At 40.2% G+C, this 17,505-nt stretch overlaps 1 protein-coding gene across 3 annotated transcripts; it reads left to right on the top strand.

Moving 5' to 3' along the window:
- Window positions 1-3,152: 3,152 nt before the first annotated feature.
- Window positions 3,153-10,529, top strand: MMAA (metabolism of cobalamin associated A). Of its 3 annotated transcripts, XM_030492240.1 has the most exons (7): window positions 3,153-3,292; window positions 4,254-4,728; window positions 5,806-5,928; window positions 7,322-7,492; window positions 7,785-7,870; window positions 8,453-8,602; window positions 10,160-10,529. In XM_030492240.1, the coding sequence occupies exons 2-7, from the start codon at window positions 4,308-4,310 to the stop codon at window positions 10,445-10,447; spliced, it is 1,239 nt and encodes a 412-aa protein (XP_030348100.1). In that variant the 5' UTR covers window positions 3,153-3,292; window positions 4,254-4,307; the 3' UTR covers window positions 10,448-10,529. The 3 variants fall into 3 exon arrangements, with proteins under 3 accessions (XP_030348100.1, XP_030348101.1, XP_030348099.1); XM_030492241.1 differs by lacking the exons at window positions 3,153-3,292; window positions 10,160-10,529 and adding an exon at window positions 8,809-9,136 and having other exon boundaries at window positions 3,842-4,728; XM_030492239.1 differs by lacking the exon at window positions 3,153-3,292 and having other exon boundaries at window positions 3,843-4,728.
- Window positions 10,530-17,505: the final 6,976 nt, after the last annotated feature.

Below are 17,505 nucleotides of genomic sequence, written 5' to 3'. Positions count from 1 at the left end.
TAGATCATAATGTTAGTTTTGTATCTGCCTTTGCAGCACATTGCTTATAGCCATGTCTATGAACATATTAAATATCATTGTGATAGTAATGTGCACACAGATTACTTTAGGACTGCTTAAAGAGGAGGTGGATGGAGCAGGGAAATCAGAGTGCTGCCAGAGAAAGGAAGAATTAATGAATCCAACTAAAACTTCAAGGGGAAGCCAGTTAGACAAAATGTAAATTTTCATGGTGGAATTTGGCAAAGATGATAATATTAATACTGTTTCTGCTGTGAGAATTTACAGAAGGCTCCTTTTCTATTATTTTATGATTGGGATTCAATTGCATATTTTATCTGAAGGTTCGTGCCTCCCTGCATCCTTGCTCCATGGCACACTTTACAGGATGCTTGATTTAGTAGTGGCTCAGGAGTAGAACTGACATTTCATGAGTAACCAGCAGTACCGTTTTCTTTAACATCTGGGGTAGATTTGCAGCAAGGAGGCTAAACCAGATAATTTTCCTTAATCTTGGACAAGTTTGCAGACTGTGATGGAATAAGTATGGGATGCACATTTTTATTCTTCTGACACCCTGGGGGAAAAGAAGCAGAGAGAAAACAAAACGGAAGATGACTTAAATTTGAAATAAAAAAACCCTCAAACCAACCAACCCAAAACACCACACCAAGAAACCAAAACAATTTCTAAAAAAGAGAAAGAAACAAAGAGGGTGATGTGAAAAGCTACTTAAGTGCATTCCTGAACGCCTCAGCCACAATGTTAAGTGAATTAACAATGATGGGGTAAAGAAACACATAAGCCAAGAGAACTCCATATATTAAAGATCAGAAAGCACAAGAACATTCGGTCTGACCAAAATTCATAGGGCTGTGTGTAATAAAGACCAAAAAAAGATATGGTTGGCCACATACACTAAAAAACAGTAGGGGAAGCATAGAGCAGTGTATATGACAGAATGTAGATTAAGGAGACTCTAGATGTAGTCCAACTTCTAAGGAAATATTTTGCCTATTTTGGATGAGGCTAGAGTAAGATAAAATCAGAGATGGTAGAAGAGGGCACAGTTCCAGGAGACCTGCATAATCTCTATTCCAGAATACTGAAAGAAGGGGTGTATAATTGACAATGCAGTAGGAAGTGTTCCTGTCATACCTGACATTGGGGGACTACAGTCTCTGGCTGGAGAAAAGCAAACTTGTGGAATAATGGAGTTGAGGGGAAAAGGAGAAAAAAAAGAGGTCACGTGAACAATTTGCCTTTCCACATCTTGCCAGTGTGTAAAGTCTTGAAAATGGTTCTTGAAGGCAGACTAATCTAGAACACCTACATGCTTGTTCACAGTCCTATCAGATTGGCAGTGCAACTGATGAACTGTATAAAATAGCAGAAGTTTTGTTCTTAACTGCTGAATGCACAATTTAATCTCACTCCTATTATTCCAGTCCACAAGATTATCGTACACAGAGAACTGAACAATCCACTGTCCTCTTCAGCACTGACAAAACGTGCAATTTTGTCTACACATTCATCTAGTTCTTGCAACAAGGTCAATGACAAAAGTGTTGAAGATGAAAGCACACAAAGTGGAATAAAATGCAGGATCAATGATCTGTGATGAAATCATAGCAAATGGAATTTTTTGTTGGTGGTGCTGTTATTAAAATAGCAAGGTTGTGCTACCTAGGTTTAAGCACAGCACTTGAATCGTGGAACCTGGGAAAACTTGTTTAAGGAAGAGATGATAGTGACACATGCTAACTCTGAAGAATAAAGATCTGGTTAAACAGAAAGACTGCACAAGGCTGTTTTGAAAGGGGGATTTTTGTCTCTTTCCTCTGTGGTTCCATTACATGCTGATAGGGACACAAAATTCCATGTTTTCTCAACTCTGAAGAGTAGATTGTTCAGTTCTCTGTCTACGATAATCTTGTGGACGAGAATAATAGAAATGAGATTAAATCATGCATTCAGCAGTTAAGAACAAAACTTTTGTTACTTTATACAGTCCATCAGTTGCACTGCCGATCTGATAGGACTGTGAACAAGTCTGATGCATTCTAGAATAGTGCTAGTATCATTGTAAGGCACTAATAACAGCTCAGCAGCCAATTGTGTGCATTCCTGTTTATTGGAAATAAACACATGTACTTTAACAAGAAGAGGTGTACAAAAGCAGTGGTAGGGTGACTAGAGAAATAATAACAATTAAAAGCAACATTCCATGAGAGGAAATTGTAAAAATCAGGTTTGTTTAACTTAGCAAAATGAAAGCTGGAGTGTGATTTAATAAACATGTCTGGGGGTTTAAGTATCTCTTCTCCCTTCCAGGAACCTGAAATGAAATCAGGGAATAGAAAATGGTCACATGCAAATTTAAAGTGGATGTTTTCAAGATTTCAGACCAGGAGCAAAATGACCATTTGCAACATCCTTCCTCATAAGGACAGGGCAAATAATTTGGTATTATATTGGCATGGAAGTTTGTGTACTCATGCAATAACCAGATATGAGTTTGAAGTGTATTGCCAAAGTGACGTATTTCGTTTTCACTGTTGTGTTGCTATAGTGTATTTCCTTAATCTTTAGCATTCCTCAGAGAGTTTATTTTTGCCCTGTCTGGATTTACTAGTTGGTTTCTGAGATTGCCAAGGTGTTGGATTAGGGTTTAGAGTCACTTTTTGAGACTAGGCTGAGATTTCAGCCGAGTTTGATACGGAAGGACCTGCTTAGGGCATGCTGGACATTGGGTGTTGTCTCCCGTGCAAAGGAGAAGGAGCGTCCGTCTCTCAGGGTCCAGTTTAGGTCAGTCAGCCCCTGAGATTCTGCTCGGTACAACTCGCTTGGATCAAGCGATCAAGCAGGTGGCAGTTTGGTCCCACGGCTGCCCTCGATTCGGCCTGAAGGCCCATCACTGGAGGCAGGGAGGGTGAAGGAGACGCTCCTGACAGCAGGAAGACGGTCCCGTCGGCCCCCATTGCGGGCCGGGGGAGCCGCCGCCGTCCAGCGAGGGTCCGCAGCGGGGCCGTGCGGGGAAGCCCGGCGGCGCTGCCCCAGCGTAGGCGGCCGCCATGTCGGCGGGGTGGGTCCTCGCCGTGTGCCCGCCCGGTTCCGGCTCAGCGGGAGGGCGTCACTTCCCCGGGGTGGGCCGGTGGGCGATCCCCGAGCACCCTCCCGCGCCCGCCTGTCTCCGCAGGGGATTTGGGCAGGAGTTGTTGTGAGGGAGCGGCCTGCCTGCCTGCGGAGGGCCGCTGCGTGAGCCCATCGGTGGGCGTTCGGCGGTGCTGAGGTGCGTCAGGACAGGCCCGGAGAGCGCGGTGGTTGTGCCTGGTGTGCTGCGTTGTGGCGGGCCTCTGGGAGGTTTCAGCCGCGAACGTGATCAGAGAGCTGAAGCATCTCTGCTGTGGAGACAGGCTGAGAGAGCTGGGCTTGTTCAGCCTGGAGAAGAGAAGGCTTCGGAGAGACCTTAGAGCAGCTCCAGTGCTTAACGGGGGCTACAGGAAATCTGGAGAGGGACTTTCTCCAAGGGCATGTAGGGATAGGACAAGAGGGAATGGCTGTAAACTGACAGAGGGGAGATTTAGGTTATATATTAGGAAGTTCTTCCCTGTGAGGGTGCTGAGGCGCTGGCACAGGGTGCCCAGAGAAGCTGTGGCTGCCCCATCCCTGGCAGTGCTCAAGGCCAGGTTGGACACAGGAGCTTGGAGCAACCTGCTCTAGTGGAAGGTGTCCCTGCCCGTGGCAGGGGGTTGGCACTGGATGAGCTTTAAGGTCCCTTCCAGCCCAAACCATTCTGTGATTCTATGTGCTTGTGTACTGACTACCTTTTTTTCTTTTTTTTTTTTTCTGGAAATAAGGTGCAAAAAGCTCTTCCTGTGTAATTGTTTTAAAACACCTTGCAGCAGCAAAAGTAGGATATACAGTAATTTCAGTAAGCATAAGGGGTGGCTTGGTGGTTTTATTCCTGGATTTTTAGAGTACTGTCTGTGCTTTTAGAGGCTATCTTGTTCAAGAGTGCTTTTTATTTATCTGCTCGCATATAAAAATAATAAGTATGATAATAAAGAGACTATGCTGTTGAAGATTCAATATTTTTGTCTGTATTTTCAATGGAAAGAGGGAGCTATCTTTTTTGTTTAAAACAGTAAGTATGGATAAAATAAAAGGTGATGACTGCCTGTGTATATAGGTTTCATTTGAGTCCTTGTAAGTCTTTGAAGGAAGTAAAAATGTTCTCCTTTCTCTTTAAGGCATCTACAAATAGAACTGAACTGGTATCTCTGGTACTTTCAATTCCAAACAAGATGAAGATCCCATCTTTGCTGCTGAGATTCCCTCATTGTTCTTTCTCTAGAAGAACTTACTTCCCAAACTTTCATTTTGCTTCCAGAGTGGATTTCCTGTGCATCGAATCTCTTACACCAGCACAGCACTACCAGACAAAGTGGATATGTTCATCAAACGGTTTGAGGAGAGAGCTGTGTCAGCAGGTGGCCCCTGACCAGCAAGTAGAGGAACTTTCTGACAGAGAGCAAAGACTCGTAGACAGACTTTACAGTGGACTAATCCAGGGTCATAGAGCCTGTTTAGCAGAATCCATTACACTTGTAGAATCAACTCAGAGTAGGAAGAAGAAAATAGCGCAGGTGCTCCTTCAGAAGGTATTATCCTACCACAGGGAACAAGAAAAGTTAAATCAAGGAAAGCCACTTGCCTTTAGAGTGGGTTAGTCCTTTTATGTCTGTCCAGTAGTTGCTTTGATGGAATTACGGTCCTCACCTTCCATTATCACTAATAAGCATCATGATCTGTAGTCTTGGGTTGTTGGTTTCTGGTGGTTTGTAACCAATCTAGATCACTTCTGTTGTCCAATAGAATTACAGACTGAGCTGGAAAATGCTTTTGAAAAAACTCTAGAAATTAGTGTTGCTGCTTGGGGGGATGTTATTTGACTTATTTTTTATAACTATTACAAGCTGATATATTAGGTAGTTTGCAGATTGATACAGCTGTTCTATACACTTAGATAGTGCAGGAAATATTTCAGCAGACCTGGTCTTTACCTGAAGAAGGTGTTTTCTTGAATACTTCTTGAATCCCTGTTTCAGTCTACAGAAGGAAGAACATGTACCTTCCTGTTTTATGGCCTTTAAAGCAGCCTGCTTTTCAGCCAGGGAGAGTTGAACCTGGTTCTCTTGTAAACTGTAAAATACTTTTGCCCATGCAGAGAGATGGGTGGCTGAAGTATACCATACCCAGCTGTCATCTCTTGTGCATGTGCAAAGGCAGTAAAAACAAGAACTTGGGCATGGGAGTGAGAAGTCATGGGAGTGAGTGGTGATAAACTTAGTTTACATGCTTTGACATGCAAGTAAATTGCCTCATGTTCTGAAATAATAGCTCTTCAGGGTAAGGGCTTTTGCTTTTAGAGTGTTTCTTTTAGAGATAGTAAATCTGAAGAAATCCCAACTTAGGATATGACATTTTTAAAGTTCAGAAGGGAAAGTCAGTATAAATAAACTTATTTGGAGGGGAGGAAGTATGGCCAAAACCCGCAATACTATGTTGGTATGGGTAGGATGAGGGGTGGTGAAGTGAGTGCTGCTATGTTGGGTGAACTAAGGTAGTGTATTTCAAGTCGAATTACAACTGCTTAGTTGTGGTATAGCCTCCATTTGCCTATGTTGTGATACTGTGTTAAAGTATGAATTGTTATCAACTTAGATGTTGTGTTTGTGAGATGTATTATTTATTTGATTAACAAAATGCTTGGGTTTTTTTCTTCCTAATGCGATTATTTAGGGTTATCTGGTCCCCCTGGTGCTGGGAAATCTACTTTCATAGAATGCTTTGGCAAAATGCTTACCGAAAGAAAATACAAAGTGTCTGTGCTGGCTGTAGACCCTTCCTCTAGCACAAGTGGTGGTGAGTGTGAATTAAAGCTTGCGTCAGGTTTCTAATACCTTTTCAACTATAGGAGTCTCTCTTTGGGTCAAATGGAGGGAAATTTTGGGCCTTTAAATGTAAAATATTAAAAATGTTGGATCAAGTTTTCATTTTTTTCCCCATGTGATATGAAATTGGGAAAGATGTATCACTGTCCTAATTTTGTCAGAGTTCCTCTTGTCCACTGTCTGAATGTTGCCTTACAGCTTCTTGTCTGAAACTTCAGATAGCTGTGGTTTTCTCTCTCTAGATGCATTTATTTATCTATTTCCCCATGAATGAAGGAGTAGAAGGGCATTCATTTCTGCTCGAATTTCAACAGTGGCAATGCTGATCCCTGGGCAGGAAGCATGTGCTAATTTAAAACTGTTTAGAGGATGCTGCAATCCAAACATGTAGATCAGGTTGGATTTTAGAACAGTCACTAGTTCTCCTCAATAGGCATTTTTGGATTTCTGTTGACTGTACTAGTTTCTAGGTCTCCTGGTGCCATATTATTGACCATTTGACTTGTACCATGACTTTTTTTTCTAAATTTAAAATTCTTCAAAGTTGTGTGGCTGTAATCTGCCACTCTCAAATAAGAAATTGTAGGGAAATTATAGGCTAACTGTGCCTTAATTAATGGTATCTCTGACGTAAATAATAGAGCCTTGATTTTGATCTTTTTCTAATGGGCAGCTGCTAGGAAACATCATTCCTTTTTCCAGCTTCTCCACTCTTACAGAAGATGCTGCAACCTTTAACTATTTATAAATTAAAAAACCCTTCAGCATTGCAATGACCTGGAGCTGAGGCAATGTTCTTGTGTGCATACATTTAAGACACATCAATGGAATAGCAAAACATGATAGTAAGACTGCAGCAATTAAAGGAATTGAGTATCTCGTGTTTTGGCATGTGCATCATATGTGGAGATCTCACCGAATCCCATTTAAAGTTTGGATGAATAGAAAGAAGGCGGGGATGCATGTCAGTCACCTTAAAAACAAAACAAAACAATCCACTATCAAGACATATCAGTATCATAAGGCAGAGATTTGTCCCTTTGGAGAGAAACAGGTTTACCTGTGTGGCCTGCTGTGTACAGACGTCAAAAGGCCATTCACGTTCATTCTGACCTAGAACAAATTCTTGGTATTTAGTAGCAGTACGGGCTGCTTATAGCACCCTTCCAGCTTCTGGTAGGCAGAAGAACCAGGCAGTAACTTCCTAGTCCTCAGCAAAGGCTTGAGCAACCATTACTGGGATATTCTTATTTGACTGACTTTGTCCAAGAGATCAGTCTCTTCTCACTTGCTTATTGGGGGATGAAGAAGGGGAAGTTTATCTGCTTTGCACTTTTGAAATAATTCAATGTTAAATGTTTAAGGTTCTCTCTTGGGTGACAAAACACGGATGACTGAGCTGTCAAGAGACATGAATGCATACATCAGACCATCTCCAACCAGAGGAACACTAGGAGGTGTAACAAGGACCACAAATGAAGCCATTCTGCTGTGTGAAGGGGGTGGCTACAACATTGTTCTTGTAGAAACAGTAGGTATGTGCTTAGTGTTTATCCTGTTGTGATCTCTAAATAAGGTGTGTTACTAGTTGCATACGTCCATCCTTGATTTTGCTCATGCTTTCATACATGATCACTAGTTGAAAATGAATGCTCATTCTGTCAATTTTCTAGTCTTGTATGTTTTGTAAAAACTGTTGTGTTTCCTTTGTCTCTGTTTTGTTGGTGGGGTTTGTTCATGGTGCAATACTGGGATCTGTCATGATTACTGTCATTAATGTGACTGAAAGCTTGCAATAAGTGGTGAACTCTGGATTTAATTTTTTAGGTGTGGGACAGTCAGAATTTGCTGTGGCTGATATGGTTGATATGTTTATATTACTGCTACCACCTGCAGGTGGAGATGAATTACAGGTATTTTTCAGTTTCTCTTATTTATGTTTTGCCTGTGACTAGAAAGAGAAACTTAAACCCAGGATGTATCTGAGCAGAAAGTCCATAGTCAATAGTGTTTTGTAAATTACACTGCTACTACTGAAGTCTTTCCAGTGTTTTACCTAGTTATTGCACAGTTAGGATCTGATATCACCCCCCTGACTTTGGAAGTATTAGGCTGTAAAATTATGATACTCTGACTTATTTTGGCTTATTTACTAGTTATATATTGGAGGGTGGCTTTGTATTGCAGGAAAACAGAAATTGGTATAAATAGGTTTTCTAACTTGGTCATGTTTTGGTTAAACTGAAGTCTCTACATGTGAAATAGGTTATCATGTAAACTCAATATCCATGTCTAGGGTTCTTGTGTCAAGGTAGGGTAATAATTAGTAACAACGGAGGCCATTGGTGCTACTCTTGCGTGACTAGCACATACATTACAAAAAAGTCAGCAAGAGCCACTAGAAAGTAACAAAGCATTTTGACCTGCTTTTCGTGATAAATCAGCACGTCACAGTCCTCCTGGGTATTCATGATTTCTCTCCCTGTTGCATTTAGGGTATCAAACGGGGTATAATTGAGATGGCAGATCTAGTTGCTATAAATAAAGCCGATGGTGATTTAGTTGTGCCTGCACGGAGAATACAAGCTGAATATGTTAGTGCTATGAAGCTGCTTCGCAAACGTTCAAAGGTTTGGAGACCAAAGGTTTGTGTACTTCATTAAGATTTATGTGGGATTTTGGGTGTGGTTTTGTTTTGTTTGGGTTTTGGTGGTGGTGGGTTGTTTCTTACCCTCCTTCCCACCCCCCCCAAATGCTGAATGAGTTAGGATTGTTATCCTCTCATCTGGCTATACTAGTCTCCCTGGACTCTTTGATAAAAATTTCAGTTCTGTTGTTTGCACCATGCTAGAGTTGATTGCTGCTGTTCCTGTTTCACCTCTGGTCTCAAGGTGCACCATATGAAACACTGTTCAAAGCCAGTCCTGCTCCCCATGATTTCTGTCCTGAGCTACACTCTCAGCGCTAGCAGACCTACTATTAACATCAGTAGTGGTACAAGCTTGTCTTGCTTTTTATAAACTATACATACCTTAAAATGTCCCATAAGCTATTTCTCCCTCTTTTATAACTCTGAAGCTTACAATTATTTTTGTTCTTTCACATGTTCATGTGCCTTCTGTATTGCTTTAATTTTTTTTTATTTCACACATAATAAAAGTTTTTTGACAAGAACCTCATCTACTTGTATATGCAGTGTCTAGATTATTGGAATTGTCATCCTGTTGGCCTTTAGTTTTAATGCAGTATTCAATCTATTAAAAGGTTATGGTAAAGTATTAAGGAAAAGATTCAGTACTAATTTTTAGTCTATGTGTATAAAATAAGCGCACACATGCTCTCTCACTCCCTTTATTTAGACACATGTCTATATAAAGGAGGTTTGCTCTACCCTGGTATTAAAATTGACCTGTTGAATTAAGTTTAAATCATCTGGGCTGCTTGGGGCTTGCCATCATTTTGTATTTTTTGTTTCTAGATCTGATGAGAGCTCACGTGATAAATGTGACCCAAAAGAACTGTTTGAGATGAGTGAATTAAACAGGTTATCAGAAATTTCTTTCAGTGATTGCAGTGTCTGACAACTGAAAGAAAGAAAATACTGATATGTAGGGGCTGTATCCTATCCATTAGTTGGGGAAAGAGAGAGACACTCTTAAAACAAAAACAACAACAAAATACCCCACCACACACAAAGAAACCCCAAACCTAACTGTTCCATTTCATGTTGGATGTCTGAAGTATTTTTGGCAAAATAAATTCCTAGTCTAGAATGCACATGCAAAGAACAAAAAATAGTCTAAATACCTCCTTTCTGGAATAGTTTAAGTGCAAAAGACCAGCTACCGGAGAATATCTACCAGAATTTGTAATTAACTCTACACTGAAGTAAACTGGCACCACTATACCTTTTAGCTAAAGAACTCATTAAAAAGGATTCTCACTCATTATGCAAGTGACAAGGCCTATTTATTCCAAATACTGTGGAGCTCAGGTTTCACTTACAGTTGGTAGAATTCCAATTTTGAGACCTTTAAAAAAAGTAAGCAGCACAAAGCTGCTTTATAGCTTCATGAAGTGAGTGTACTGAAGTAAGCTTGCCTTACACAGTTCTTAATTTTCATACAATCTGACCTGATGCAGTAATTGAACCCTCAAGGCCAGTAGTTACTTGGCTTTAAAAATTCTTCTGAATCCAACAGGTAATGCGCATCTCTGCCAAAACTGGAGAAGGTATCTCAGATATGTGGGATAAAATGACAGAATTCCGTGACCTCATGCTCACAAGTGGTGAGTTGATTGCCAAACGACGAAAGCAGCAGAAAGTGTGGATGTGGAATCTCATCCAAGAAAATATGTTGGAACATTTCCGGAGTCACCTGGCAGTCAAGGATAAGATTCCACTTCTGGAAGAAAAAGTTCTTCGTGGTGTCTTGTCACCTGGGCTGGCAGCTGACCTGCTGCTGAAAGCATTCAAAGATAGTCTCTAAGCATTTTATTCAACTTTGTTCTTACTAAGTGCTTTATGTAAACAGGAACATTAAATACAGTTTTTCTATGTGTGTATTCAAATGTTTTACTGCAGCAGATGTTAATAGAATACCTATCCAGTACTCTGCAAGAAAAATACTGTAGGATTTTGTACATGTGACAACCCTGACAAATCCAGTCACTCTGAGAGTGCTACAGACTTACTGGAAAAAAGTACATTTTGAAGTCTAATTTGTACACACCATAGATCCACTGATCAAACGTGTGCCCATGTCAAAATGTGACTGGTTTGGGGGGGGTGGGAGAGAAAGGTTTATGGAGGTGCAGAGTTTTATTCCAATTATGGGACCGTCTTGGAGCAGCTGACACTGCAGCTTTCCGTTCTAATACAGCATCAGCTGTTGCCAGTATGGATTGCTTTTTCTTTCCTCACCTTGAGTGATGACAAGAACATTGGACACTCTGGCAGCACATGACCACAGTCTTAGTTTGAAATAAATTGTATGCATATAAATAGAATATAGTGGTGGTTGGTCCCTGTTTGGAAACTGTAGTTATTATAACTATGTATTATTATTGGAAACTGTAGTAGTTTGGAAACTAGGAGAAGGGAATTTTAACAATCTCAATTTCTAAATAGATGTTGTAATACAAAGCAAAATTTAGTTAGACTTTTTAAAATTCAGACATCAGATGGAACAAACATAACCCATGATGTTTTAATAGCAAATGTCTTTATATTTGGATAATTAGTAATAATGGTTTGAGGTTTTCTGATCTCACTTTGGTTTTTGTGGTTCGTACAGAATGCCCAGTTGTGTTTGGGGTTTTTTTTCCCACTCTTGTAGAAGACATGACTGCTTATAACCAGAAGTACCTTTCTGTTATTTGTTCTTTGTTTCCTTTGAAAACAAATCTGGAGGAAGCATTTTCCTGAGCCATGACCTAAAAAGCAGAGCTCATCTGGTACCTGCTAAATATGAAGGATAAAGTGGGAAAACGCTCATTTTGGAGACTTGACAGAAACCCTAGAAAATAGGAGGTTTTGTGAGTCTATCGTTGCTTACATACTGGAAGTGATAATTTTTATAATTTGGATTTTCTGAACATGCAGGTAAAATGTATGGTGTCTTGTCTTTTTATTTTAGCTTAGTTTTACCTGTTTGGCTTCTGAAGAAGTACGAGTCACGCAGCATTTTGAGTTCTGGCAACCCGAATCTGAATATTTAAGACAATTTCAGGGTAGCAATGAATTAGTTTACTTAGATCCTCTTTTTTTTTTTTTTTTCCCTTCCTTTATTTCCCCCCAAGAGTATTTTCTTTCCCTTTCCCTTTCCCTTTCCCTTTCCCTTTCCCTTTCCCTTTCCCTTTCCCTTTCCCTTTCCCTTTCCCTTTTCCTTCTCCTCCCTTCATCTCAATTGTTACATTGTTTTGCAACTACATTTGCTTTCTCCTAGGAGACCTCTGTGCTTTAAAATTTTGATTCCTGCATAGGTATAATTTGGCAACTATCACAAAGAGGTGAATGATTGCTGAAAATGCTGAGGATTTTGTTTCCTTTGGTTTGTCGAAGTGGGACAAATTAATGCAAAAGTAACCTCCCTCGTCAATGCCAGCATTTAGGTTGTTTTTTCCATTGTACGATGGTGCCTTGTATAATTGTCCGTATACTTTAAGGATATGAAGTATGACCAGAAAGTGAAAAGCAAACTGCAAGGCAAAATGAAAATACTTTGTAATTAAAAGCAGTGATAACCATGTATATTTGTTGAGCAATACTAACAAAGAGCATTGTGGTGTTTTGTGGGACATACAGCCAAGGCATTTCTTTGTTCAGAAAGCTACACCGGTGTAGCTGGTATTGGTGATTTCCACCACATAAATTGTCAGAACTTTGGTGCTCTGGCTCCATGTTCCTTTTTCTTAAACTTTTCATCCCAAATGAGGAATTTGGGATCACTCCTATCAGTTAGATAGAAGTATTTGAAGGAATATAGGGGGCGGCAGAAGCACAGTGACTTCGTTGTGACTGTGCTGAGTAGTTGTGGAAAAAAAAAAAAGTAGCACTTATAGTTTCTTTTCTATTTAAACAGCCTGTATTGAGTATGACAGAAAGTGTCCCAAACGAAAAACAATGTCTTCTCTTCTTTCACCTTTAAATATTAACTGTATTTTTATGGTACCTGGAAGAAATGACAGGTGGAAACTGAATTAATGAGAGCAGCAGCATTTTAAGTGGTGACTGCTGAAGTTTTTGATAGTCCATTTGTTTCAGGTGACGGTTTTTGAGGTGACCTCATTTGTGCTTATCTGTTAGATCAAACCCTTATTATTGTCATTACTTTTGTCAGGGACTCCTGTTTTCCTTATCTGTTATATGTGAGCTGTCAAGCAAGTAAAATAGAACCTGCAGCTTTGTTTAAATGACAGTAAAACAGAATATGTTTTACCACTTCCTCAGTATTTGTTTTCTGGACGCAGATCTGTTGATCCACTCAAGCCATGGGCCATCATTATTTTCTCCTTTTGTTGCTTCTGTTAAAGTATCATTAATTTACTAATGAACTCTTAGCAGAAGACAGTACAATGGCTTAAGCAAATTCTACTCTTCATTCAACTGCGTTTTCCTCCTAAAGTAGAGCATTAAATGAAAATTAGATTTGCCTTCTTTATGTCTTCATTTGTGCCTCATGCTTCAGTAAACAGAGAAATACCCTTATACCGAAAAAGGTCTTTGTAAATGGTACAACAGATAAGGGTCCCTGCTCCCTTTTTCAGTGATTCCCTTACCAAACTGAAAAGCTGTACTGTGCAAACTATGAACTGAGCCTCATATGTGCGAATCAAATTGTTTTATAGCTTGTAAAATATTGCTGTGATGTCTTTTGGAGTCAACTGCTGTTCAATTAATTGTGCAGTTTTGTTTATGTGCTCACAGGCTGGAGAAATGCCTTGTCTTCAGCAGGATTGCAGAGCTTTAGCTAGTAGGCTACAATTTAGTAAACAATTCAGTATTTCCCAAGATAGGGAAGAGCATTTTCAGCTCATCATTTCTAGCTCTGTGGGACTAAGTGAGGTAAAATGCATTAAAACATTGTCGTTCAAGTAAACAGGCTTTGGAAAAAGGGTAGTAAACAAATCCATTGAGTAGGATGTTGACATATTCTTAGTTTCTAGAGTTGTTAAGTTGCTCTCACGTTAACAAAACCACAGCTACTACAGAACAGTATGAGAAAATAATATAACTGTATGAGAAAATAATAGCAAGAATAAGTTTGTAGCTAAAGTTATGATATACAGTTAGACAAATTGATATGGGAGGTAAGGAATAAACTCTTCAGATACACAAACTCATGTCCTATGAAGTTTTGCAGTTGTATGTAAGTATGAAATTTTTCCCCAGGTCCCTGTGTGATAGATGTTGCTGGTGTTTCACAGCTGGAAAAACAAGTGTGATGAGAGCAGGTGATTTACCCAGGACTCTGAAATAGGTTGGTAGAGTGTAAGGGTTACAGTTCAGTAGTCTTTTATTTTGAGCCCCATGTATATTTACAGCCATGTTACTTAAGGTTGAAAAAATGCTCTTAGCAAGTTCGTGCTCTCAGCGTGACTTACTCCTTTCATATCTAATCTCTCTGTTTTCAGTGACAGGACCAAGTGACCCTTCTTGACTACTGTTCTGTTGTAATGTCCTGTTTTAAGTAATAGAAAACTTTTCCTTGATCTGTAATCTGCCCTTGTCTTTTGTAAATGTGTTACTTCCTGTTATGCATGCTTGTTCAGTCTTTATGTTCTCTTACACATATTGTTTCTTTCTTTATGAAATCTACAGCATGTTGGCTGTTTGTGGGTCTTGTGACTTTTGGGCATTGGGATTGAGCAAAGCTGAATGATCATAGAATCATAGAATTATAGAATCACAGAATAGTTAGAGTTGGAAAGGACCTCAAGATCATCTAGTTCCAACCCCCCTGCCATGGGCAGGGACAGCTCGCACTAAACCATGTCACCCAAGGCTCCATCCAACCTGGCCTTGAACACCGCCAGGTACAGAGCATTCGCAACTCCCTTGGGCAACCCATTCCAGTGCCTCACCACCCTCACAGTAAAGAACTTCTTCCTTATAGCTAATCTAAACTTCCCCTGTTTAAGTTTGAACCCATTACCCCTTGTCCTACGGCTACAGTCCCTAAGGAAGAGTCCCTCCCCAGCATCCTTATAGGCTCCCTTCAGATACTGGAAGGCTGCTATGAGGTCACCACGCAGCCTTCTCTTCTCCAGGCTGAACAGCCCCAACTCTCTCAGCCTGTCTTCATACGGGAGGTGCTCCAGTCCTCTTATCATCCTCGTGGCCCTCCTCTGGACTCGCTCCAACAGCTCCATGTCCTTCTTATATTGAGGACACCAGAACTGTACACAGTACTCCAAGTGAGGTCTCACAAGAGCCGAGTAGAGGGGCAGGATCACCTCCTTCGACCTGCTGGTCACGCTTCTTTTGATGCAGCCCAGGATACGGTTGGCTTTCTGGGCTGCAAGCGCACACTGAAGCCGGCTCATGTTAAGCTTCTCGTCAACCAACGCCCCCAAGTCCTTCTCTGCAGGGCTGCTCTGACAAAATAACTTTTTCTTTTTTTTTTTTTTTAACCTTATGCAGTTCTCTTCCGAAAGTTTTCTTTCTTAAAATAATGTGGTAAGATTCAGTCATTGACTTGCTCTGTATTGGTGTAAACATACTTATTTTTCCTTTCCCTTACTTGGAGTGCTCTATTGCTCCCCCCCTTGGATGCAGAGTCAACAAATAATGCTATCCATGAGTTAAAATGAGAAACATTTTTACAGAGCTTTGTGCTTTTGTAACTATTCCTGCTGGACTATTCTAAAGCAGGTATCATTTGAAGAATGATTGAACAGAAGTTGATAAAACAGGTATTTAAAGAAAAATCAGTGTGTTCCCCTGGAACTTATGATTTGGACAGTCAATAGTGACTGATTAGCAGTAGGGTTACTCTTCCAAAAACTAGTTCAGATAGTCCGTGGTCATATTGCTTACAGTTTATTTAAAAATACACCACCACCACCCCCCTCCCATGGTAGAACATTAACAAAATCTGTGGATTGAGAATAAAAATTTCAAAACTAAAAACTCTTTAGCAATTACAGTACATATTTAGAATGGAAGTATGATAGACATAGTCTGTTCCCTGCTGCCATACTGAGGTATGGTTCCACTGGTGAACAAAGAAGGAAAAGAGGAGCTGACATTCATGGTAGTCTATGGAGGAGGTACATTATGGAGCAGAAAGAAGAATGTCTATTTTCCTCTTTTTTCTCCCATGGGACCATAAGACTTGTCTTTAGAGAATTCACTGGCAAGCTGCAGAAACTGTTGTGATCCACAGTGTTTGCTGTGTGAGGTTTACAAAAATGATAAATTCAACTCCCTTTTCTCTCTCTCTCTTGGGTTTGTGCGTTGTGTGGGACTAGTCTAGTGCAGACACTTGTCCTTTAGAACTGGATGGTTTTGTTTTAATTGTGCTCTTAAATGGGGAAAAGCTAGAAGTCCTCGTGGTTTGAGTAAATGAGTGTTTGCTTATAATGAAGTCTTCAAAAGCTTCACATTACAGAATGCGTGATGAGATTCCTGTATTTTTCCTTCAGATACTATGGCAAAGTGAGTTCCTGCTGTATGTGAGTTACTATGTCTCCTGGTAGAGTAGTGTAAAAAAGCTGCACAGCTCTTAATTTACTCAAATATTCATAAAGTTAATTAAGGATTAACGATATTTTTGCTTTGTTTCTTCTATTGCAAGTGACTATTGCCACCTAAAGATTATAACCTATTATCACCCAAAGACTATTATAACTTGAGATGATTGAGCTGACCTGCACTGTGGCGGACTGCAATGGCTGGGGATGTGTAATGTATGTATAATGAGAATATGCTCTCATTGAGCGTGTGGCTTGTAGCATTGCAAAGTCACACTGCTAAAGGTTTCTCTCAACACTGAATCTATGACACAAGGATCCTGTTTGTAGTTTTCTAATTGCAACCAACAGAAGAGGAGAGTAATGCTAGTTTTTATGACTTGTTGCTTAGCAGCACTGATCAGCAAAAGTGCAACTTTTTTCCTTTTCCTGTAACCTTGGTGAACCCAGGCTTGGACAGAGCTCACTAGCAGACAGGGATTTCTGAAGTCGTGCATAACTGTTGTTCGGTATCTGTTAACAGCATGTGAGAGAAACTGTCTCTTCTTGACCTCTTTGTTACCTTTGCCCTTTAGTCTTCTTTCTCTCTTGCATCAAGTCTTAGAAGAAAATAGACATCATCCTAGGAAGGTGTGGAGGATGGGAAGTTCAGAGACAAGCCAACTGTGCTAAGATGTATCCTGCTGCTTACTGGGAAAAGGACCTCCACTGGTTCCCAGACTGTGATGTCAGACCCTCCTCTCATGGCCAGAGAAACAGACTTCAGCCATCACAGTAAGGATCATTCTTATTTAGGGAAGCTTTCCCAGTATTTTTGAGTAGGCAAAATAAGCCACAGGGGACAGGGAAATCAGGGCACTAAGAATTTCCTGGTTTACATCTTTTAGGAGGGATTTCACAAACTGAACTAGAAGGGATATTGAATGTGTTTGAAAATGGTTAGGGATCTGCATTGAAAGTAGATATAAAGACAATTCTCCCTTCCCCCCTCCTCCCCCCCTTTTTTTATCTGATCAAATCTGTCAAAACCTGTAAAATAAGTGCGAAGTTGTTTATTTTGCCTTGCTTCTAAACTGTAAATTGTCTAACTGGACAAAGGGTCTTTAGTGACATCACAAACTGCAACAATTAATGTGCTTTATGATGTCAGAAGGTCAGACTTGGACCTGTGACTGTTACTCAGATTCTTGTCTTTTACTTCTAGATCTAAGTAAGAAATCTCAGTGTTTGTATATTTTTTTCCTGCGGAAAAATGTTATAATCATAATGCATCTGTAAGCATGTGGACATTATGTGGAAAATAATGCCTTGTCAGCCTGCTGGTGTTCTTTCCCCCCCTCTCACCTCCTCT

The sequence above is a fragment of the Strigops habroptila genome, chromosome 7 (genome assembly GCF_004027225.2).
Source record: "Strigops habroptila isolate Jane chromosome 7, bStrHab1.2.pri, whole genome shotgun sequence".
NCBI classification, from domain to species: Eukaryota; Metazoa; Chordata; class Aves; order Psittaciformes; family Psittacidae; genus Strigops; species Strigops habroptila.
This window is presented reverse-complemented; position numbering and strand designations above follow the sequence as displayed.

Excerpts from the sequence above, each read along its gene's own strand:
- MMAA (XM_030492239.1), top strand. The coding sequence starts at position 4,173 with ATGACTGCCTGTGTATATAGGTTTCATTTGAGTCCTTGTAAGTCTTTG. Across the intron at positions 4,729-5,805 it reads GCCACTTGCCTTTAGAGTGG|GGTTATCTGGTCCCCCTGGT; the intron begins GTTAGTCCTTTT and ends GCGATTATTTAG. Across the intron at positions 8,603-10,159 it reads CAAAGGTTTGGAGACCAAAG|GTAATGCGCATCTCTGCCAA; the intron begins GTTTGTGTACTT and ends TGAATCCAACAG.